Genomic DNA, 24,277 nt, shown 5'->3' with positions numbered 1-24,277 from the left:
GCCGCAAGCCCTCCGGACGCTCCTTCATCGAATCCGCCGGCCGCACCGTTCTCAAGCCTCTGCTCACTCTAGGCAACCGTGATGCTGTGTTTCGTTGTGAAAGCGAAACTACTTTGTTTGGCCTTCCAAAAATGGACACGACTACAAATCAGTGGTTAAGTTGTATTTACAACACTGTTCCAGAACACTTTAACCCAAATATTCAGATGTGTGCAGCACATTTTATGGAGGACCGTTTCCTGATCCTGGTAGACTACAATGCCGGCTGTTCTGACTCACGTCAGTAAGTACGTTTTTTATATTTAAAGAGTTTTTATATTTTATATTTTTATATTTAAAGCGAGTTTTTTGGGCAGTGTAGAGTAAGGCTTGTTGTTTGTCATTTCTCCGATCACAAATGCAGACATGGGTTTATGATCACGCACCACGTAAAAAGACAGTACAAGTCATTATGATCCATAATTATGTCCCCACTGGATGCAACGAATGCCTCGTTTATAATGGGTTTTCATGTTTTTGAATCATCGCTCCGGCCTGACAGGGCATCATCACAGTATGGTAGGGGCGTAACATTTCCGTCACACGCTTGAGGTATTCGGCCAATCATAACGCACTGGATAGCTGGCCAATCACAGCACACCTTGCTTTTTAGACCGATGAGCTTTGTAAAAATCGACGCGTTTCAGAAAGTCGAGGCATAGAGGAGAAACAATAATGTACAGTATGTGGAAAATAATGTTTGTTTGTTTTTTTTTACCTTAAACTGCATGAACATTTCATTACACCAAATACACAAAATAATGTTCTTTTTAGCAACATCATATGACCCCTTTAAATGTTCCCTCCTGGTGGAATGACCTGCCAACTCAGTACGAGCAGCTGAGACCTTAGCTATCTTCAAGAATCAGCTAAAAACATCACTTCCATCTTTATTTGACCCTCTAACTCTAGCACTCTCTACTTTAAACCTTTTTTTTTTTTACTTGCCCCATTTTAGACTTAAACTACACACTAGCTTGCTCTATTCTTTTTCTATTATGTCTGTTTATCTTTTTATATAATTAAAAAAAAAAATCTTGCTACGTGTACTGCACTAAGCTAACTGAGACTTGTCATAACACTTGCAATAATGCTCTTTTTCCATTTCCATTGTCCTCATTTGTAAGTCGCTTTGGATAAAAGCATCTGCTAAATTACTAAATGTAAATATACACAGTACACAAACATATTATAAAAACAAAAACGTTTATTTTGGATGCGATTCATCGTGATTAATCATTGCCCAGCACTAATTAGAATATAAAATTGGTTGAATTTAATCTGTGGCATCCTCATTTCTCCAAACCTTTCATTTAAACAAACTGGCTAATTGATTTATTTTACTGATATTAATGACATATTTCTCTGTTTTAAGTACATGTTAAAAGGGATACTTCACCCAAAAATAAAAATCGTCATTATTTACTCACCCTCATGTCGTTTCAAACCCGCAAGACCTTCATTCATCTTCTGAACACAAATTAAGATATTTTTGATGGAATCTGAGAGCTGTCTGACCCTGCATAGACAGAAATACAACTGAAATGTTCCCAAGTCCAGAGATGTAGCAAGGAGATCGGTAAAATAATCCATGACATCAGGGGTTCAACCGTAATTTTACGAAGCTACGGGAATACTTTTTGTGCACAAAAGAAAAAAAAAAAACGACTTTATTCAACAATTCGTCTCCTCCGCATCACCCTGTAGGGCCATTTTGGACATCAGCTGGACGTAAACAACGAATGCAGTTCTGTGTCAGCTGCGTCACGCCGGCTCGGTTTCATATGTTGTTGTGATTTGATCTGAAAGAAAACAGCGTATCCGTGTGACGCAGCTGACACAGAACAGCATACACGGTTTATGTAAACACGGTTGATAAATTACGGTTGAACTCCTGATGTCACATGGATTATTTTACAGATCTCCTTGCTACGTTTCTGGACTTGGGAACATTTCAGTTCTATTGCTGCCTATGCAGGGTCAGACAGCTCTCAGATTCCATCAAATATACCTTAATTTGTGTTACAAAGATGAACGAAGGTCTTACGGGTTTCAAACAACACGAGGGTGAGTAATTAATGACAGAATTTTCAATTTTGGGTGAACTAACCCTTTAATACATTTCAGTTTTGCATTCTTTCCATGAATTGTATTAACAATCAGTAAGAAAAAAAATTTGGGGTACTGGAGTATGCTCTTTTATGTATAAAAGAGTAAGCTCAATTTAAATCTTAACCCTGTAAAGCCCGACATGAAATAATATTGAGAAAGTCAATTGCATCAAGAGAAAACAGAGCTTCAATGTAACATTAAAGAGTAAAAGTACTAATTTCATTACCAAACTATTTCCTTATGATTCCAAACATTTGTTGATTTGTTGCACTCCATTTGACTAGAATCCAAAAGGTTGTACAAAACAAATGGACTTTTAATTTTGTTTAATACCAAGGTCCCAAGGTCTTAGCATCTTCAGTAATTATATACATTCTATATTAAATAACTGACAACTATTTGGTCATTCCGGTTTAATTTTTATTTTCAAAAGGTTCTTAATAAAATAGAAATTAACAAGTCAAAAAAAATCTAAAAGAACGCTTAAAACCAAAAACTATTTAACATTGGAAATTTGTTGTGAACCCTCTCTGAGATCCAACAAACTGATAAATACAAGAGAATGTCCACGGAGCACTAAATTAACAAAATAGAAAATTCAACCATTACAAAATTTACACATTTACATTTTCTTTAGCAAAGACACAAAAAGGAAAAGATGGAAAGAACATGTTGAATTCAGTGATACGGACAAAACCTTCTCTTTAAGAAGCTGTCAAAACCTGTGCTACCAATAAAACACCAGAACCTGTTCAAAGCATTTCACAATAATGCTCAAAACAGTAAGGCGAACAGTGTATTAAAACAATTCAGCTGCTCAGGAGTTCTCTCATAGTTTTGGATCTCAGTGTAGTTGCTCATAACATTTCAGTATCCTCAATTTTCATCATCTTTTTAGGGGTTCCTGTAAACGAATCCTGTAACACAAGATGACAAAGTTGTGGGGGAAAAAAATAAAAATAGTAATGAAATGTCATTTCAGAGTATTAATGGCCATCCCTAGTCAACTATCACACTTCGTGTTACAACTAGGGATGTCACGAGAACCAATACTACGATAAAAAAAGTCGGTATTTACATTTTAAAAATCCTGCCGGTACTTGTTTTTCTTCAGTAGTGCAAGTACTTATGGAACTGAAGGTAGTGACTAGCGAGGCTGCAATTCTTCCAGAACTGACGGGGGCAGCCAGTGCATATGCCTGGAAGTTTTGCAGTCGGTCCTCAAAGCGTAAAAAAAAAAAAAGAAAGAAAGAAAAGGAAAAAGAAAAACGCCTACAAGCACACAAAAGAACTACACGTGGAAGACGGAGACGACATATGAATGATTGTGTGAGATTTATGATTTGATCTGAAAGAAAACAGCGTATCCGTGTGACGCAGCTGACACAGAACAGCATACACGGTTTATGTAAACACGGTTGATAAATTACGGTTGAACTCCTGATGTCACATGGATTATTTTACAGATCTCCTTGCTACGTTTCTGGACTTGGGAACATTTCAGTTCTATTGCTGCCTATGCAGGGTCAGACAGCTCTCAGATTCCATCAAATATACCTTAATTTGTGTTACAAAGATGAACGAAGGTCTTACGGGTTTCAAACAACACGAGGGTGAGTAATTAATGACAGAATTTTCAATTTTGGGTGAACTAACCCTTTAATACATTTCAGTTTTGCATTCTTTCCATGAATTGTATTAACAATCAGTAAGAAAAAAAATTTGGGGTACTGGAGTATGCTCTTTTATGTATAAAAGAGTAAGCTCAATTTAAATCTTAACCCTGTAAAGCCCGACATGAAATAATATTGAGAAAGTCAATTGCATCAAGAGAAAACAGAGCTTCAATGTAACATTAAAGAGTAAAAGTACTAATTTCATTACCAAACTATTTCCTTATGATTCCAAACATTTGTTGCATTTAAGGGCTCCATTTGACTAGAATCCAAAAGGTTGTACAAAACAAATGGACTTTTAATTTTGTTTAATACCAAGGTCTTGAAAGCTTAGCATCTTCAGTAATTATATACATTCTATATTAAATAACTGACAACTATTTGGTCATTCCGGTTTAATTTTTATTTTCAAAAGGTTCTTAATAAAATAGAAATTAACAAGTCAAAAAAAATCTAAAAGAACGCTTAAAACCAAAAACTATTTAACATTGGAAATTTGTTGTGAACCCTCTCTGAGATCCAACAAACTGATAAATACAAGAGAATGTCCACGGAGCACTAAATTAACAAAATAGAAAATTCAACCATTACAAAATTTACACATTTACATTTTCTTTAGCAAAGACACAAAAAGGAAAAGATGGAAAGAACATGTTGAATTCAGTGATACGGACAAAACCTTCTCTTTAAGAAGCTGTCAAAACCTGTGCTACCAATAAAACACCAGAACCTGTTCAAAGCATTTCACAATAATGCTCAAAACAGTAAGGCGAACAGTGTATTAAAACAATTCAGCTGCTCAGGAGTTCTCTCATAGTTTTGGATCTCAGTGTAGTTGCTCATAACATTTCAGTATCCTCAATTTTCATCATCTTTTTAGGGGTTCCTGTAAACGAATCCTGTAACACAAGATGACAAAGTTGTGGGGGAAAAAAATAAAAATAGTAATGAAATGTCATTTCAGAGTATTAATGGCCATCCCTAGTCAACTATCACACTTCGTGTTACAACTAGGGATGTCACGAGAACCAATACTACGATAAAAAAAGTCGGTATTTACATTTTAAAAATCCTGCCGGTACTTGTTTTTCTTCAGTAGTGCAAGTACTTATGGAACTGAAGGTAGTGACTAGCGAGGCTGCAATTCTTCCAGAACTGACGGGGGCAGCCAGTGCATATGCCTGGAAGTTTTGCAGTCGGTCCTCAAAGCGTAAAAAAAAAAAAAGAAAGAAAGAAAAGGAAAAAGAAAAACGCCTACAAGCACACAAAAGAACTACACGTGGAAGACGGAGACGACATATGAATGATTGTGTGAGATTTAAATGAGCGCGCACTCTGCACAGCTCAAAGCACGAGCACTGTGCATGATCACACACACACACAACTGTCTGACAGCTTACAGCTTGTTTATTTGTTTTGTATCCGTCCGCGGATTATTTTTATTAACACTATTGGCTAATATTATTGTTTTAAATAATTGTTGTTTATGAATGTTTTTTTTTTTTTTATTTCGCTTGCCAGTATGTCAGTGAATTTAAACTAATGCTTGCATTTAGAGTAGCCTGTAGTATGTGTGTGTGTGTGTGTGTGTGCATGCGCGAGTGCGTGTGTATTATTTCAAGGCCAAGTGCCACTAATGTTGCATCTTTGTAATGTTAAATAAAGGAGTTGATGTTTAAGTATTGTTATTTTTTTCCCCGTGGTATTGACTTCGTGGTATTGACTTTCGTGGTATCGAGTAATGTGTACTTTTAGTGTTATCGGTACAGACTACTAGATTTTTGGTATCGTGACATCCCATTACAACTGTACAAGACCAACCAAAAATAATTACTTTTTCCAGTGATGATACTTTGACCATATCTTGTTCTATGTAAGTCTTTATCCCTTGTAAGACTTTACCTTATTTCACCCGTTTTACCCAGACTTCAAAGGGACTGATGGCATTTTTTTTTTTATCCGCTAGCCCATTAGACCAACTCTCACCTGGGAGTGCAGCGTGATTCTGCGATTGTTTGGAAATCACAACGCTTTATTATTTAACATTAGTAATTTGATTTTAATAAAAGTCTTGTAAACTCAAATTGTGAAAGAAGTTTGTATGTTAATCAAACAACAAAAGACAGACAATTATTCAATGAAACAATGAAAATTGCTCAACTGAATAACTTCTGTAGAATCAGTGTATATTTAATTTATACAGTGAAGACGCAAGTTTTTTTTTTTTTCAATTTCTTGTAGTATTTTGACCTAAAAACACCTGAAAAAACGAAAAATGAACTTCTTTGCTCAACTGTTTGTAGTTCCCTTCTTTGTTCTTATTTCAATTAAAAATGAATGTAATACCAAGGTTATTATAGTTTTCAAATTTGCAATAAAATTTAGTTTAATTTAGTTAGTTTTAGTTTAGTTTTTATTTTGTGAATACATTTCTATTTAGTTTTTATATAGTTTAGTTTCAGTTTTTGTTTGTGTAATTAAAGTTTATTAGATTTAACATATCACTTCCAGAGCCCAGGCCAAAGAAAGACTTAGGCCAGTTTAACCTTTGTGATGCAAACGTCTAGCGACACAAAATTAAAGTGAAAGTGACGTGACATAGTATGGTGACCCATACTTGGAATTAGTGCTCTGCATTTAACCCATCCTAAGTGCACACACACAGCAGTGAACACACACACACACCGTAAACACAACGCCCCGGGAGCAGTTGGGGGTTCGGTGCCTTGCTCAAGGGCACCTCAGTCGTGGTATTGAAGGTGGGAGAGAGCGCTGTACATTCACTCCCCCACCTACAATCCCTGCCGGTACAAGACTCAAACCCGCAACCTTTTGGGTTACGAGTCCGACTCTCTAACCATTAGGCCAAGACTTGATTGATTAGATGGTATTGAACTGTTGTATTAAACCAATATCACATTTGCAAACTCTATTAAAAAAAACTATTAAAAGTTGTCACTCTCCTTATCGCGATCTGTGGGCGCACAGAAAATGAGAGCGCGCGATTGAGTTCTCAAGACTCAAAAGCATGTGCAAATGATACGTTCCGTCATCGGTCATCGCGTTATAAGCGCGGAACCTGCGGGAATGAGTAGAATTATTATTAATAGCCGCAATCCCGTGCCGAAATTCAAGTCCTGCTGTGTTCTCTGCTAATAACCAGACTGTGAATGATGCGAGCGTCGTCACTATGTTTTCACTGAGAAGCTGCAGCCGTGGCGGGGATGATTTTTAGTGTGCCGACAGAACAACAACAACGCGCTACATGTTTCTTTTCCCCTCATTTTTTCTAACTGACGGAAATCCGTTGCAGCGACGGAAAACTTGAATCCCTGTATATGCAATATTAGAATGTTTGCGGGAGCGGGACACACACGTTGCGGGAAATTCAATGTCTGAAATTCAAGTACTTTCAAGAAGCGTGGGAACCCTGGTAAAAGTATACATATACACACCAAAATGAAGCAGTCATGCCTTTTTAAATCTACACAAGTTGCGTACATTATATGTAAAACGCACTAGACTGAATGATAAATGTGTGTTGTGATATTTAATTTGAAAATAAATGTAGCTAATTTCTTTATATTATAGCCTATGTCTTTGATCTTATTTAACTATAATCATGATACTGTCGTGTCTTGCTCGCTTTCCCGCGAACAAACGTGCATAAATAAGTGGGACTAATGAAATTCAATAATAATGGCGGAGCCTCAACATTCGATTTGCAGCGTTGCGCATTATAGCCATTTGCGCTGCAGCTGAAGTGAATGACAGCTTGGGAGCACTCGTTGCTCGCTTTCTGTAGACTATCATTTTATTTTTAAGATTTATTTTTAATGCTTCTGTAAAGGACTTACGGCCACATAGCCTATACACTGCAGAGTTTAAGGAGAGACAATGGCACTTAACAGTAAAGACATATCTAAATATGTTCTTTTCCTTTATGAAGAAGTATGTAGTTTATGCACATTTGTTCAAAACAGCCTGGCAGATTGTTCACAAGATGTAGGCAAAAGTTTTTATTGTATACAGGAAGGATGCGCATTCTTATTCTTCTGTTGCCCTGCTTGTCTATTTCTTCAAAGCACCAACTTAAAATGCCTATTTTGGTTTGACTGCTTGTGTCACATGAGAAAATAAATAATTTTGCCTTACTGATGCAGTAGCCTATTTAATGCGGGTGCGGTTCAGGTCGCGGTCTTTATGTCAAACGAGTCGGGTACAGAATTAAATCGGTGCTGGCTGCTGTCGGATAATGAACGGGTCGGGTGTTCTGTTGTGTACTGCGGATGCAGGTTTACCTAACAGGACCCGTGCAGGACTCTGCTTTCAACTGCTTTGCATCTCTCCGTCAGATAACCTCACGTGCATGATGCGACATTTACCGGTAGGCTATTTCCCGGTATTTCCCTAAACTGACACACAGCTCATATATTTTTCCGCCACGGGGTGAGAACGTAATGATTACGAAAATGATTATTTATTTTTGATCATTATTATTTTATTTCAGTTAGTTTTGCAATAACTGTTGTTAAGTTTCGTTTCGTTTTAGTTTTTCATTTATTTTGATTTTTGTATTTTATTTCAGTTTACAAAAATGTTTTTTGACGAATCGTTTTAGTCTTAGTTTACAAAAATAACCTTGTGTAATACATATGCAGGAATGTCCCGAGCCGATCAAGCTTTTTTTTTTTTAACTGATCGTTATCTGCTCTCCTAAACCCAATCCACCGGTGATTCGTCAGTTGTCATGCCGATGTCAATAGGTGGTGGTATGCACAGACACGTCTATGGCGGTATGCACTTTCAATAGGACATAGTCATTAAAAGAAAAAGACACTCAAATGTGTTTGCATGACGCATAACATATGCGAACACATATGTGTTCAAGATTCCATGTTTAGCATATTTGATGTGCATTTTGTGCAAGGAATCACTCTACAGGAATTTATTTCCAATTACTTTAATCTGCAACCAGTCTATCTGAGATGTCGTTGTCATGACGCGTCATGGGTTGTCATGGGTTGCGTCTTGCCTCGGATTTGACTGATAGACTGGCATTCGCAAACTTCATGCTTTCCCAGCTACTCTTTTTTTCTTTTATGATGCAATTAATCTGCTTATTGTACATAATTTCTTTGTTTTATTAAATGGTTTTTCTGAACAATTTGCTCTCTTTAAATAAATTCAATTATAATCAATTTGCATGGGGATAAAAATCTATTTCAGCTTCCGCTCTAAACTATAGGGAGCCCTTTTACATTACTATAAGGTTACAATTAACAACAGAGCACAAACTTAAATTTAATTACTATTTGTTTTTAACTATAATAAATCACTCAAATAAAAAAAATGTATGCAAACATGTAAATTGTTTTTAAATTAACTTCTAAATTATGCAATTTCTATTTGTTGTTGAAATATAATCATTTACAGAGTGGCTGTCATAACTTGTTCATAAAATATTTATTTAAACATACATTAAATAATTAAGACATCACTAACAGGTAAAGCAAATAATGAGAATATAGTCCATTTCTGAAAATGCTCATCTCTAGACTTCATTTCTCTAGCAAATAATGAGCTGTAGACACTGATGACTTGCCTGACGTAAATAAAATGCTACGTGACATTTTGTTTACAAGTTGTTTTAATGATGTCTTTCTACGGTTTGAAACACTAATTAAGCGATTTACATGAGTGAGATGTTAATGCATGTATATTTCGCATTAAAACTAGTAATAAAAGAGAGAGGGATGATCGCGCTCACTCACGCTCTGCGCTGGCGTTAAAACTGATGCATTTATACAGCGCTGTCACGCCATGTCATAGTGCCAAAATGGCATTTATTGTCTAAATTTCCTGAAATAAAAATGGAACAATTTGTTCGTTACACATACGTACCGAACCAAAAGACCTGTACCAAAAATTTGATTATATAATATAACATCCATTATATCATATTTATTATATACATACACACACATATATATATATATATATATATATATATATATATATATATACACACACACACACACACACACACACACACACACACACAGTATCTCACAGAAGTGAGTACACCCCTCACATTTTGTCTTTATATTTTTTCATGTGACAACACTGAAGAAATAACACTGCTACAATGTAGTGAGTGTACAGCTTGTATAACAGTGTAAATTTGCTGTCCCCTCAAAATAACTCAACACACAGCCATTAATATCTAAACTGCTGGCCACAAAAGTGAGTACACCCCTAATTGAAAATGTTCAAATTGGGCCCAATTAGCCATTTTCTCTCCTCGGTGTCATGTGACTCATTAGTGTTACAAGGTCTCAGGTGTGAATGGGGAGCAGGTGTGTTAAATTTGGTGTCATCTCTCTCATTCTACTGGTCACTGGAAGTTCAACATGGCACCTCATGGCAAGGAACTCTCTGAGGATCTGAAAAAAAGAATTGTTGCTCTACATAAAGATGGCGTAGGCTATAAGAAGATTGTCAAGATCCTGAAACTGAGCTGCAGCACGGTGTCCAAGACCATACAGCGGTTTAACAGGACAGGTTCCACTCAGAACAGGTCTCACTATGGTCGACCAAAGAAGTTGAGTGCACGTGCTCAGTGTCATATCCAGAGGTTGTGTTTGGGAAATAGACGTTATGAGTGCTGCCGGCATTGCTGCAGAGGTTGAAGGGGTGGAGGGTCAGCCTGTCAGTGCTCAGACCATACGCCGCACACTGCATCAAATTGGTCTGCATGGCTGTCATCCCAGAAGGAAGCCTCTTCTAAAGATGATGCACAAGAAAGCCCGCAAACAGTTTGCTGAAGACAAGCAGACTAAGGACATGGATTACTGGAACCATGTCCTGAGGTCTGATGAGATCAAGATAAACTTATTTGGTTTAAATGGTGTCAAGCGTGTGTGGCGGCAACCAGGTGAGGAGTACAAAGACAAGTGTGTCTTGCCTACAGTCAAGCATGGTGGTGGGAGTGTCATGGTCTGGGGCTGCATGAGTGCTGCCGGCTTCACAACAACTCTGTGACTGTTCTTGAATGGCCTAGCCAGAGCCCTGACTTAAACCCAATTGAGCATCTCTGGAGAGACCTAAAAATGGCTGTCCACCAACGTTTACCATCCAACCTGACAGAACTGGAGAGGATCTGCAAGGAGGAATGGCAGAGGATCCCCAAATCCAGGTGTGAAAAACTTGTTGCATCTTTCCCAAAAAGACTCATGGCTGTATTAGATCAAAAGGGTGCTTCTACTAAATACTGAGCAAAGGGTCTGAATACTTAGGACCATGTGATATTTCAGTTTTTCTTTTTTAATAAATCTGCAAAAATGTCAACAATTCTGTGTATTTCTGTCAATATGGGGTGCTGTGTGTACATTAATGAGGGAAAAAAATGAACTTAAATGATTTTAGCAAATGGCTACAATATAACAGAGTGACAAATTTAAGGGGGTCTGAATACTTTCCATACCCACTGCATGTATGCATGATTATTAAACATTCAGTATCAACGCCTGTGCAGCAGCTGGTAAGCAAAGCACGCTGAGTGGATTGAGCGCAGATGCGCGAGCTTGTCGAGTGAATATCCCTTTCTCACAGACATCACTGGAAAGCTTGTAGTTTGGTCGGATATGTCAAAAAGTAGTAAGTAAAACAATGCACAAGTAACAATGGTAGAGAGAGAGAGAGAGAGAGAGAGAGAGAGCACTTCTGTTGTGTGATCTTTATTGATGTTCGCTCACTTAGCCTCATTTGGATTAAAACTAAATCGTAAATATAAGACAATTTATAGGGGCATTCACTATAAATGTCATTTATTTTTACCCTTAAGCATACACGACTTTCTGGCGAAAGTGTAACAGCCTGTGTTAAATGCGCTAGGCTGTACTGTACTTGTCCCTCTCATTCTGCACCAGTACAAATACGTGAACGTGTTGCTCGTGTTTTGCTTGCTTGAGTGTTTCTGCATTATATGAGTGCCTTTGGAAAATAAATCACTGCACGTTTCAGATGAAAAAAAAACGCGACTTCTATTTATGAAAATATCACAGTTAGGAGATTTATAGCGAGTGGTTCCCTGCATTTTTACAGCAAATCGCGTGATTACAGTATACTAAGCCACTGCAATGGAGCAGCTCTAATGCTATTAAATTAAAGATGATGTAGGCTACCATAGAGAGAAAAAATTAACAGTGAAAGTAATAAAAACTTGTAAAATGCATTTTAATGGGCATAATTAAGTGTGAAAATAACCAATACAGTCAAAGCAAAAATTATTCTGAGACCAGATATAATTTTTTATATTTTTTTACTAGTGGGTGCAGAACTCTATAGTTCATTTATGTAAAGTGAGGATAGCAAGATAAACTAAACTGTGATATATTATACCCAAAAATTCTTCATACAGTGGACTACCAGTAAAATTTATACAAATTTGGGACTAAAAATTATTCAGACCGAGTCTGGGAAAAAATTGAAGTTCAGGTTTGCATGAACCTGGTTGACAGCATGCCCAGGAGACTATGCTGTCATTAAGGCTAAGGGTCACCCGACAAAGTATTGATAGTTGTGTAAATATTGACAGCTGTATGAAAAAAATGTGTTTTATTGTAATCCATTACATACCTTTCTATCAAAGTTATCTGACATTATCAAGCTGAATTTGTTCTGACACAGTTTAACTCGGAGTTCTTGTCATATTTTATTACCATTTTCTAAACTATAATGAATAAACTCTGATAATGTGAGAAATGTTGAAGGTGTCTGAATACATTTTGGTTTGACTGTATCTATTTGATAAATGAAGTTAACCAACTAACATTATACATACTCTTTTGGTTTCTGTACCCACTATTTTAAAAATGTACAAATGCAATGAAAATATTGGTATCGGTACTCCGTATCGGCAAGTACCAAAAATAAAAGTATCAGTATCGGGCGAGTACTGGAAAAACTGGTATCGGTGCATTTTATTGAGAAATCACAGGACAGTGTTGACAATACATTTGTTGCTGAATGATTCTGTGTGCTCGCGATCTGCGCGTGATGTACGAGCTACTGTCTGAAGCCTATGTGTGTGCGTTACAGTGCAGCAGCGCATTAGATTAGAATGGTGATTAATTTACCTGTACAATAGGCTGTTTAAAACATGCATTCTCCTGTTCAATTTTAAGCATCCAGTAATATAATCACACGTCTTGTGGAGCGCTTTCAGAGTATGCATTTATTTGTCATTTTAACTGTTCGGAAACGGAGCGTAAATGTGGAAGTCATTCAAAGATTTCTTATCCTGTTGCGCCCTCTATAGGACCAGCGACTAGTCGACGTCAAGCTTAAACCGTCATGGCAGAGCATTGAAGTCGATTAGTCGGTGCAACCCCTACTGTATTCATTTTCTGTTTCAGGTATGATTCTGTATGTCCATCAGTTTACACTGTAATGACGCTTGCAAACTCGCGCTGTGCAGCGAATCAGTCGGTTTTAAAACAAAGACAGAAAACAGATGTTTTCTCATGCTGAGAGATAATCAGATGTATGTGTGTGAGAAAATATCATATATGGTGTTAAAAAATAAATGACAGCGGATGATAAGAGCTCCTATTCTCCATTTTTATTTAAGGTCCATTAGATGAGGCATGTTCAGAACATTCTCTTGCCGTTTACGGTTGTTGTCAGGAACTATTTTTTAGCGGAAGGACAGCATTTAACGAACTTGCTTCAAAAAAGTAACATTTCAATACATACATTTTGGTTTTAATATTTTTTTATTGTGTGGTAACCATTTTACAAAAGCAATAAGGTACTCTAGCCCGTGCTATATCGTGAATAAATCACGGCTGAAGGGGTTGCAAGCCCTCCGCTTCTCGTCGTGCCTAACAACGCCTTATTGCTTACATACACATACATATACATATACATATATATATATTTTAGGGCTGTCAGTTTAACGCTATTAAAATATTTTAATGCAGTTAATGCACTGGCCCCACCCCCAGACCTGTACGTAATACTACATTTTATGGAGTTGACTGTAGACAAACATGATGCAGGGCAACAGCTCCATAAATGCAGTTATGCTCAAAAATTCAAGATATTGGTGCAAAAAATGCCCCTGCATGAGTTTGTCTCATATTTATATCATACGATAAGCGATATCACACGAGCAGGGAGAGCAGTATTACACGAGTTGTCCCGAATATCATGAGTTTAAATGTGATTTTATACAACAGTTCTGTAAATAAGTTAATATTGTGTTATATTTTAAACAATATTATATTTTTGCTAAATTTTGCAGAGAACATATAACCTTTAAAGCATAGCAGAATTGTTGCGCGTCTCCGAGCAACACAGCGATGTTTAGTTTCTGAATGAATCCGCGTTTTGAACGAATCATGTGAACCAATGATTCAAAGGCCCATTCATAAACAGAGCCATTTACTTCATTCCTGAATGAATCAGCCATTTGAACATCGAATTAATGAATGACACAAAGACATTTACCACCTGCTGGCAGATTTAGTTTCTTATTTAGAGTATAATTTCATTAAAAATAATAACAAGAACAATAATCATTATTATTTTTTAAATATTATAATTAATATAAATATAATATAAATAATCACATTATTATTACAAAAAACATTAAAGGTATAGTTCACCCCAAAAAAATTATTATATCATTCTATCATCCATTGTAGTCTAAATGTTTATGTATAATATATTTTATGTTAAATCAAATAAATTATTTATTTCTAAAGTAATGTCTACTTCAGGGGTTTTCAACCTTTTAGAACATGCGCCCTAATTTTGTCTAATTTCACTTGCGCCCCCCCAACATCCAACTACTCCCCCACCCCCCGTTATACTGCTGTAATAACTTTATTGCATTTAAAAATGTTCACTCCAAGCACTAGAAAAACTCAAGTATCGGATCAGAACTCCGTATCGGATCAGAACTCCGTATCGGATCAGAACTCCGTATCGGCAGATACTCAATATTCAATGACTCGGATCAAGGGCACAAAAAAACTGATCGGGACATCCCTAATAATACGGTAAACATGATTTCCACAAAATCAGTAAAAAAAAATAAAAATACATACAGAACACCTGTTGGCACTGATCTTGCTGGTAATGTGTTTATAAATTGAGAAAATTACCTCTGCCAAAGACAGCGATGCTCCACTGGATGTTGGACACTGGGATTCAGTATCCGCTGAACACTCAACATCCAACTCAAAGTCCATTATTTCACCAAAGTCAATCTCTTCTCTGTTTCAATCACAAGAGTTAAATGAACACTGTATTACATTTTTAAAAAACTCCAAAACAACAATTGTGACCTGCAGAAAAGATACATAAACTGTTGTAGTTTACTTCTCTCGTATTCAGTCCTCTCTCAGTCAGCAGGATGCTGAAACTGTTACACATGCCTTCGTCACATCTCAACTTGATTACTGTAATTCACTTCTTTATGGCCTGTCAGCTATTAACATCAAACAACTACAATATGTTCAAAACTCTGCAGCTCGCTTGATTACCCACACAAGAAAGAACGATCACATTACCCCATCACCTTCATCAGCTTCCGGATTCCTTGAGGAATAAACTACAAGATACTAATTCTCACTTATAAAGCTCTCCATAACCTTGGTCCTACATATTTATCTGACTTACTTCTGCCTTATCTTCCTACTCGCTCCTTATGATCTTCTAGTGAGGGATTGTTAGTCACTATGGGACTATGTTACTATGGGACTATGTTAGTGACTATAGGGCCTTTCGCACCGCTTTAGTTCCAGAACTAAATGCACAGTACTAAAGAACTGGGACGATTTTGCGCGAACTATTCCCAGTACCATTTAAAGGGTTGCATTCGCACCGACAGCGTGTACTAAGAAGTGATGTAAGCCGGTCGACAGCGACGTCATTTGTGAGTGGCGTTCAACAACGGTAACAAAGAAGAACAACATTAACAACAGGAGGATGGAGGACGCTGTGATCGGAGCTGTTTTTTTTGTGTCTCGCGGGTTTTACAATAATGGACATGGAAAGTCGACGTATACGTAAAGCGATTGAAGGAACGGAAAAGAGGACTAAGAATCTCCAACGACAACTGGCAGTGCTACATTTGCTACAAGTGCCTGCACTTCAGCGTCCGTCCATCTATCGCTGTTCTCCATACTTGCAAATTAAGTTGACACAATGTTTACAGTATGTTTACGTTTTAAATCATGGCGGGTGAGGGCGTTTCCGTACGCGTTTGGCCAATCAATGTCTACTTACGTCACGATTAGTACCAGTTGTGCTGGTTAGACCCTGCAAATTAGGAGCTAATTTGGTTCTCGAAAAAGGCAGTCCGGTACTAAAATCGCTCCCAGTTCCGGTGGTGCGAAAACGCCAAAAAGTGGGTAGTTCCACAATTAGTTCTGGTACTATGAAAAGGTTCCTGCGGTGCAAAAGGCCCTAAAGGGAGCTAGGGCTTTCAGTGTTGTGGCTCCCAGATTGTGGAATGCTCCTCCCCAAAACATCTGTCAAGCATCCTCCCTTCTCTCCTTCAAAAACCTTTTAAAAAACACTTTTTTCCCCCCTGAGTATTACTCTTCAGTTCTCAGTCTGTAAATTGCACCCTGGACGTTTATCTACATTCTCTCTGTATCTCTAATCTAACTTTCAGTATAATACACAGTATAATACACACATAATGGTATGTGTTCTGTCTTCTGGTATTGATGTTTATTTGTTTCTGTTCCTTAAACCTGACTTGTAAAGCGACCTTGGGTGTTGGAAAGGCACTATATAAATAAAAATTATTATTATTATTATTAATAATAATAATAATTACATCTTGTACAAACTTGTCTTATACATATGTTCAGAAATAATGTACAAGATGTAGTTGTAGCTCGTGCATCTTTTCTGCAAAGATATTTAACAAGTGATTTAACATTTACATTATGTTGACAACTTGCACAAGCTCTACTTAGAACTTTTAAACATTCTTCTTCATTTTTCATATAGACCAATATCTCCGCTTATTTATTTCAAATAGTTTATCAAAACATATTGGGTTTGTTCATGATAGTTGTTAGTATCTAATGATAAGAGAGTTATCTCTTATGTTATGAAGAGTTCATTATCATTATTATTATTATATATCAAGGTGGTCCCTATCCCCGTTTTTTTCTTTCTTTCTCCGCTCATTTTAATATTCATTTGTCTGTATAATGAGTGTGTTGGAGGTCTGTGTTTTATTGGTTGTTTTCTCCCCTCTTCCCACCCTCTACACTCCCAATTTTCCACAGCTTTACACGCCCATTTCTTGAGTCTTTTTCAAATCTGAAGTGTGAACAACCAGTGCTAAACCAGGAGGGTTTCATTATTTTAAAATACCTTCAAAATGATATGACTTGTTGGAATTGGACAAAAAAAATGACTGAGCTACAGCCATTTGAAGGCAATAAAGTCAGCAGAATTGATTGAGAAAAAAATCTAGTTTTCTGAAGATTCCAAAGCAAAATCACCAAGAAACGTTGCATATTTTCCTCCAAATATTTTCTTAATAATAGTTACTATATTATTAACCACAATATGGCTATTTTTTATTTTATCTTTGTTATTAAAAATAAGAACAAAGATGCAAATAAACATTAGTTTAACCAAGAGCAGCGAGTGATTCCTCTTTTCTTTTAATGTAAGACAGATCTATATTAAGACCTACTGTAATGCATGGATCTAATATAATGTTACACATCAGATTTTTCCCCAACCATTAACAAAACGTTTATCTAAGACATAACAGATTATGTTTGTGTGAATCTCGCCAAATCATATTTCGCAATAATATACTTTATAAGGAGATTGCACGCTCTGGGAGAGGCACTTCTTATGCACACGCTTTGCAAATGTCAGTCAGCACGATTGTTTTGTTTTCATCAGCATAGGTTTGAAAAATCATATTTCACTGGTTTGAACTCGTCATCGAGAATTCGATATAAATATTCACAAAGCTTTGCAACAATAGACCTGCTTCAATAGAAATGAACTACTTTTTGCGAAAACCTCAAATTCGACCAAAACTGACATTTTTTACTACTTTTAGGCAAAAGCTAAGTAGCTCATTAGACCGTGCACATTTCAACTTATTTTGCCAGCACGGGTCACAATTAATCATTGTGTTGCCACTATGCTGGACCATTCATAAAAAATGATTGTTCCTTTAGGAAATTGTAGCAGTTTAGTTTATTTGGACATCAAGAAGCTTACATCTGCTGCAGGTCGCTTCCCTCTTCTGCAGGAGGATCCCACGAGTGAAGTTTGACCCGCCACAGTTTAATCTGCTGGTCCCAGGAGCGTCGGCTGTACTTTTTGAATTTGTTTGGAGTCTTTGGATGAACACCGGGCTGTCTCATATGCCTAAAATAATGGTTAAAATATTGTTAAATACTTTAACAGTAAGATTATAACAGGCAATCACAGACAAGAGGACATAGCTGTATAATACATTTAGTTTAAAAACAATAAACATGATCTCACTCACTTGGGAACATCTTTAATGTATCTATCATATGCAAGAGTGTTTTTCCCATAATTAATCTGCTTTTGTCTCCTTATGAGAGTGGTCTCGTCTGTCTCTAGGTCACCTTTAGCAGGAGATTCTTTGGAATCTCTCGAGTCTCTGGAGTCAGAACTGGGGGAATATGAAAAGCTTGGGTTACAACTCGAGACATGACTGTTGTACAAGTGACATCTAATGGAACTGTTAAAAAAAGAAAAACACCAGGATTCCAAAAACTTCCTCATTTGCCACTGTTCATGCAAACCGATAGTCCCACCCTAAACTCACACCATTGGTTGCACCAATGTTCCTGCATTTAGCTGGTCAAGATGCTCAAAAAACAAAGCAATGTTTTAAAATAGCAGCACAAAGTCACAGTGAATACAGTCTTTGTGGAAACAACATAAATTGCATACTTTTAATGTGCATATTAGACTGAAATAGCAGAAAGTTTTGACACTGAAAAAGTTACACTAGCTTTTTGAAGACTTAAAGAAAATGTTACATTGCTTTAATCACAAACCTTCCAGATGAGATTTTTCTGTCTCTTTGAGGAAAATCTGCTTCAAGAATCCTTCTTCTGTATCTGAAAAAGAGAGATCACTAATTGAGTTTATAAAGGTTATCAATAATGTCTTTGTAAATATGAATGTAGTTTATTTTAATATAATATAGAGTAATTAGAACAGATAAAAGAAAAAATCAAAAGAGGCAACTGACCGATGCATATCACGTCGGACATTTGAACGCATTTCCTCTGCCTCTACCTCATCTCCCCAGTTTTTTACTCTGGACACAGGTCCCTCACTCTCTGGGGTTGTGAAACTACAGAAAATAATAACAATATTAAAAGACAAATCTAAATTTTGCCAGTCAATTTGTCATCACTAAACATTGTTTGTATGCCAGGATGAGGTTAGATCTCATCCTAGCATAAAATTGATATTAATTTGATTAACAGATTTTACAATTTATGCTTGTTATACTCTACAAAATGCCAACCAAAAACAATTCCATTTGACTTTTGGGAAAATAAGTGTCTGTTATGCACACTATTTGAATCTGATAAGTAATGTATAATGATCATCATTACCTTTCTGGTCTGCGTGAGCTCTGTGAACATTTGCCAGGCTCTTCAACCTCGTGAGATTTTCTCAGATTACCATCTGCACCGCGTTTCCTACAATGGGACCATCTTGAAGCGCCTTTTTTCCTTCAAGACAAAAGACACAAGTAGCATTTAAAAAAAAAAAAGTAAACCAAGTAAAAAGGATTCTTACACATTCTCTGAACATTCTGTAACAGTATGGAGCACGTCTATTAAAAATAAGATTTTTTTTAGTAAACAAGCATTTCATGTTAAAACGAATTAATCGTTTTATACACACTTGACCACGAATCAGCTGTATTATAAACACCTTATAACTAAGTTCTACACCAAAACAGCAACGTATTAATCTAAATCTTAAAAATACTTGTGTTCAACTGTTTTCAAGGCGCCACAAAATAACCCGCTGTCAACACACAGAAGATCGAGCTGCTCACAAAAACATAAAATTAACTAAATAAAATGGAAGATTGAGACATGATGTACTTTTAGAGGTTAGGTTAATATGGTACAATCTTGATGTTCTCATGGCGCCAACATGCTCATTTACACTCTTGAACAAAACACTGGCGGAATCCTTCGTCCATTTCTGCAATAATGTGTCGGCGCTAAAGTTAAAGATACGAATAAAACGAAGCTAAAAGGAGTGCAAAAACGTGTTTTGATGCTTAGACTAAATAGAGTTAGTGCACTAGACAAAACAATACTTCTGTCTTGCTTTGCTAGCAAACCGCTAAACCAAAGAGTAATAAAACAACTAACGTTATAACCACGACTAAACATTTTTCGAATTCTTACCTGTTTTCATCAGGTTTGCAATCGTTTTCGTATCTGTACTTTTGATCGGCAGACATGGTTTCGAATACAAATGAGAATTGAGAAAGTTTACGCTCAAACTGCTACCGGGTTTAGATTAAACCGCGCCAATGTCCCTCGGTGTACGTCAACGTCGAGGTCACATGACACTGGAGGGGCGGTGTTGTGAATTGACTAGCCCACAGACCCGCCCACATCCGCCGATCTTCAAATCATCGGTATTTTTTATTTCTATCGTCTATTGTATGTAGATCACATCAAGTGTTTTAGCGCGTAATATTACGTAAGTCTTTTTATAAGGCTGTGGCGGGATTACAAACAGACAAAGCCCACAAAACGACGGTCTGGCACTGTACACTCTCAAAGATGCTGGGTTAAAACAACCCAATTTGGGTAATTTGGCAACCCAGCGCTGGGTAAATATTGGACAGAACCAAGCGGCAACCTCCCGGTCTCTCGCTGAGTAGGGTGAAGCTGCAGGCCCGGAGACCCAACTGCACACTCTTCTTCTTCTTCTTCTTTTGTTTTTTATTGGCGGTTGGCAAACAGCTTTCGGGTGCTAACTGCACACTCAGACCTGCACGCTCAGACCTGCACGCTCAGACCTATCGTTTTTTTCAGACAGTGCCACCTGCTGTTTGGAAGATTATCTGCAGGCCCGGAGACCCAACTGTACACTCAGACCTGCACGCTCAGACCTACATGCTCAGACCAGCACTCCCAGAACTATCGTTTTTTCAGACAGTGCCACCTGCTATTTGGAAGATTATCTAACCTGATTAGATAAGATTACCAACCTGAATTCAGTTGCTGATAGAGTGCAATTTACACTATTTTTCTACTATAAAATATTACGCTATGACTGAATGCATTATTATATAAAATATTACACATACTAGGTTATGATTTAATGCATTAAGTCTGGTTTATTTTTATTAATTGTATTTGTAAATAGAAATTGTTCAGTTACTTAAATATTTTCATAGTCATTTATTGTTTTCTTAATTATTTAGGATTTATCACATTCTTTAATATTGAGTTAGGGGATGAACATTAACTATATTTACATACAATAAATTACAGTGCTCTGAGTCATTTTCTCACACCAAACTTTATTTTTGTATTCTTTTTCATGAGGTCCTACAAGTCATTGAGCTGTAAACAATTCAGAGAAAAATTGTGAAAAAAATTATTGGGTTAATAATGTATATATATATATATTGTATATTAAATAACATCAAATAAAATAAACGCTTTACATTCTTGTTGGGGAGATTTTTTATTTCTCGAGCAATTCTTCTGTCAAATTCCTCACCTTCACTAAAAGAAAAGATAAATGCTGTTGTCAGAAATGTTGTGTAACACAAAAATCCAACAGTTTTTGTACAAACAAAAATTGAAAACATACCTTGAGTGATAAATGGGGCCCTGGAGGAACATCTCTTCAGCCTCCTGCCAAGACAAGCCCTGCAGCTCGCAAAGGAATGATGGCCGGTACAAATAAACCAATTAATAAAATAAAACATTCACACACTGCAAATATTACCTTCATGCTGGACCGATCTATTGAAATGTGCCTGCAGATGCGTTTGCACTTTTGCCAACTGTGTTGGTTGGAAAACTGAGGCATCGCAAAATGGACAGTGGAAATGACTGCAGCATTTGGTGCACTGTATTAGTTCTGGCAGAGACCCCCCTTTTGAATTGTAATATCCATCTGGGAAAAAATGCACAAGTCACACGCAAATTATTTAGACAACCCAACAGAGCTCATATTGTCAACTCTACGCAGATTACTTGATATTTTGATGAAAATAAACTCAAGGCCGCATTTTATTCCAAATATATTATTTGTAATTATTACAGAACTTATTTCTAATTGTTACACTGTTATTGTGTTACTGTTATTGTCTGTGTTAGCACTTTGAGATTTGTAAAGTACAATAAAAAGAACGTGAAATATTATTTTTCTTACACATACTACTACTACTAATAGTAAATGTAGTAGTAATATTAGTATGAAATAATAGTAGTTAATACAGTAATACATACAGTAGACCTACATAGTACTAAAATATGTTACAAATAATAATTGTATTATATATTATACATTTTATTTTAACAGTTTTACTTTAACGTTTTTTATTTTGTTAGAAAACATATTAAGTATCCCAGAATGGTACAATAACACAGAAAATAAGAGCAAGCTGTAAATATAATAAAATAATGCTATCTTTCGACACTAATTTTGATCAACTCAAACACTGACTAAGCTAGCAATAATAGGTTACGCACCACGTGTTTGAAAATAACTGGGGAGAACAAAATTCACGGCTTATTTTGTCGAACTATCTATTTAAACTATCATTAAATACTAAAATAGGCTATTCGTTTGTTGGTGTAATAAGATGTCACATTGATTTATGACATAAAACCTGGTAATTTTCAGGAATCGCTTTAATAAAATTAATAACTTAACTCACGTGTCCGATGTTGCTACTTGCTAGCAGTTTTATAATGTTTTTTTTTTATTTTTTTTTATTGCAATTGAAAGAATAACAACAGTTATGAAGTAACATGGAGCTAACGGACAAGCTTTATAATGTTGGAAATTATTACGGTACACACGCTACAAAACAAATGTTCATCCAAACAGCAGGAGGCACTGTCTGAAAAAACGATAGGTCTGAGCGTGCAGGTCTGAGCGTGCAGGTCTGAGCGTGCAGGTCTGAGTGTGCAGTTGGGTCTCCGGGCCTTCAGCTTCATAATGTTGCTCTCGCTTGAAGCCAATACGGAAGTGACTAAAACTGCAATTCATCGACTGACCGCTAGAGTAGCTGGCTCCAAAAGGGAGACTCCCCATGTTAAAATGCCCAACTTTACAGCAGAAAAAAAATATGTTTACAGCCTGTACAAAAAGTGCTTTTTGTCTATATAGGTAATTTTGCCCTTCATGACAACTGTGAGTGGGGTGAATATTTTTAGTACTCATCCGTTTAAATTATATTAAGCCTTAAAGTTCTGCATAATTAAGGGCGTGGCCACTTGAGTGACAGGTGGACTGCAGCTCTGCTCCAGAGTGTGAAACTAGCTAGACTGTGAAAAATGGCTTTAAAGATTTTTATTTGTCCAGAAAAAAATAATTATGGGTAGGACACTGGAAATCTGGCAATTAGATGTTTTAATGAAAATGATCTCAAACTTGATTTTTACAGCTATTTTGAAGTTATTGTAGGTACTCTGCCTTTGCACTGTGTGCAAAAAGTGAGATGTCACGCCAAGGCAAAAAGCAGTAGCTTCCACATTATATACAATATTTGGAAGACTCGATCAGGAAGGGGTTAAGCAACATAAAAAGGACACGCAAGACAGGAGATCAATTTAACCATTTATTAATGGCAAAACGGCTTATGAGTCACATTAATTAACCAACAGCAGATATAATAAAGGGTTAGATCAACTAAACTAAAGCAAAATAAATCAATATGTATCCAGTAAACAAACAAAACACAGATCAACGGAAACATTAAAGAAAGCACAAAAATAAACACAGAAAGAGAGAGAGAGAGAGAGAAAAAGAGCACCGCTTATCAGCGGCTGGCTGGGCAACAAGACACGCACGAAGCTCACTGGATACTCTCCATCGTCGGTGGCTGGACGGCAGCAGCTTCTCAACAAGTGCGAGTCATGCTCAAAGAGCGTGGTACTGACTGTGGTGGACACGCGCTGGAACAGAGAGAGCACACCAACACAAGCGCAACTTCCGCCTTATATTCAGTCCAGAGCGTCCTTACTCAAGCTGCTGGTGTGTGGGGATGGAGCTCAACCTCAGGAGAAAGAGATGATCCAAATCAATACATACACAATACCCACAAATAAACAAAACGTTGACCGTGACACTTCTCCCCCTGAAAACAGAAGCAGTTTTCTCCCTTTCTACTTTTATCCTTTTGG

General features: G+C 36.7%; 1 protein-coding gene across 2 annotated transcripts; it reads right to left on the bottom strand.

The window, feature by feature from the left end:
* Positions 1-4,552: 4,552 nt before the first annotated feature.
* LOC107561880 (histone RNA hairpin-binding protein-like) lies at positions 4,553-24,071 on the bottom strand. Of its 2 annotated transcripts, none has more exons than XM_016246402.1 (8): positions 23,954-24,071; positions 19,493-19,612; positions 19,120-19,224; positions 18,923-18,985; positions 18,382-18,531; positions 18,108-18,257; positions 15,002-15,113; positions 4,553-4,726 (listed from the first exon to the last, which is right to left on the bottom strand). In XM_016246402.1, exons 1-8 carry the CDS (start codon positions 23,965-23,967, stop codon positions 4,667-4,669), a joined length of 774 nt encoding a protein of 257 aa, XP_016101888.1. In that variant the 5' UTR covers positions 23,968-24,071; the 3' UTR covers positions 4,553-4,666. The 2 variants fall into 2 exon arrangements, with proteins under 2 accessions (XP_016101888.1, XP_016101887.1); XM_016246401.1 differs by lacking the exon at positions 23,954-24,071 and adding an exon at positions 20,306-20,754.
* Positions 24,072-24,277: the final 206 nt, after the last annotated feature.

The sequence above is a fragment of the Sinocyclocheilus grahami genome, unplaced genomic scaffold (assembly GCF_001515645.1).
Source record: "Sinocyclocheilus grahami isolate Dianchi unplaced genomic scaffold, SAMN03320097.WGS_v1.1 scaffold796.1, whole genome shotgun sequence".
Taxonomy (NCBI): domain Eukaryota; kingdom Metazoa; phylum Chordata; class Actinopteri; order Cypriniformes; family Cyprinidae; genus Sinocyclocheilus; species Sinocyclocheilus grahami.
This window is presented reverse-complemented; position numbering and strand designations above follow the sequence as displayed.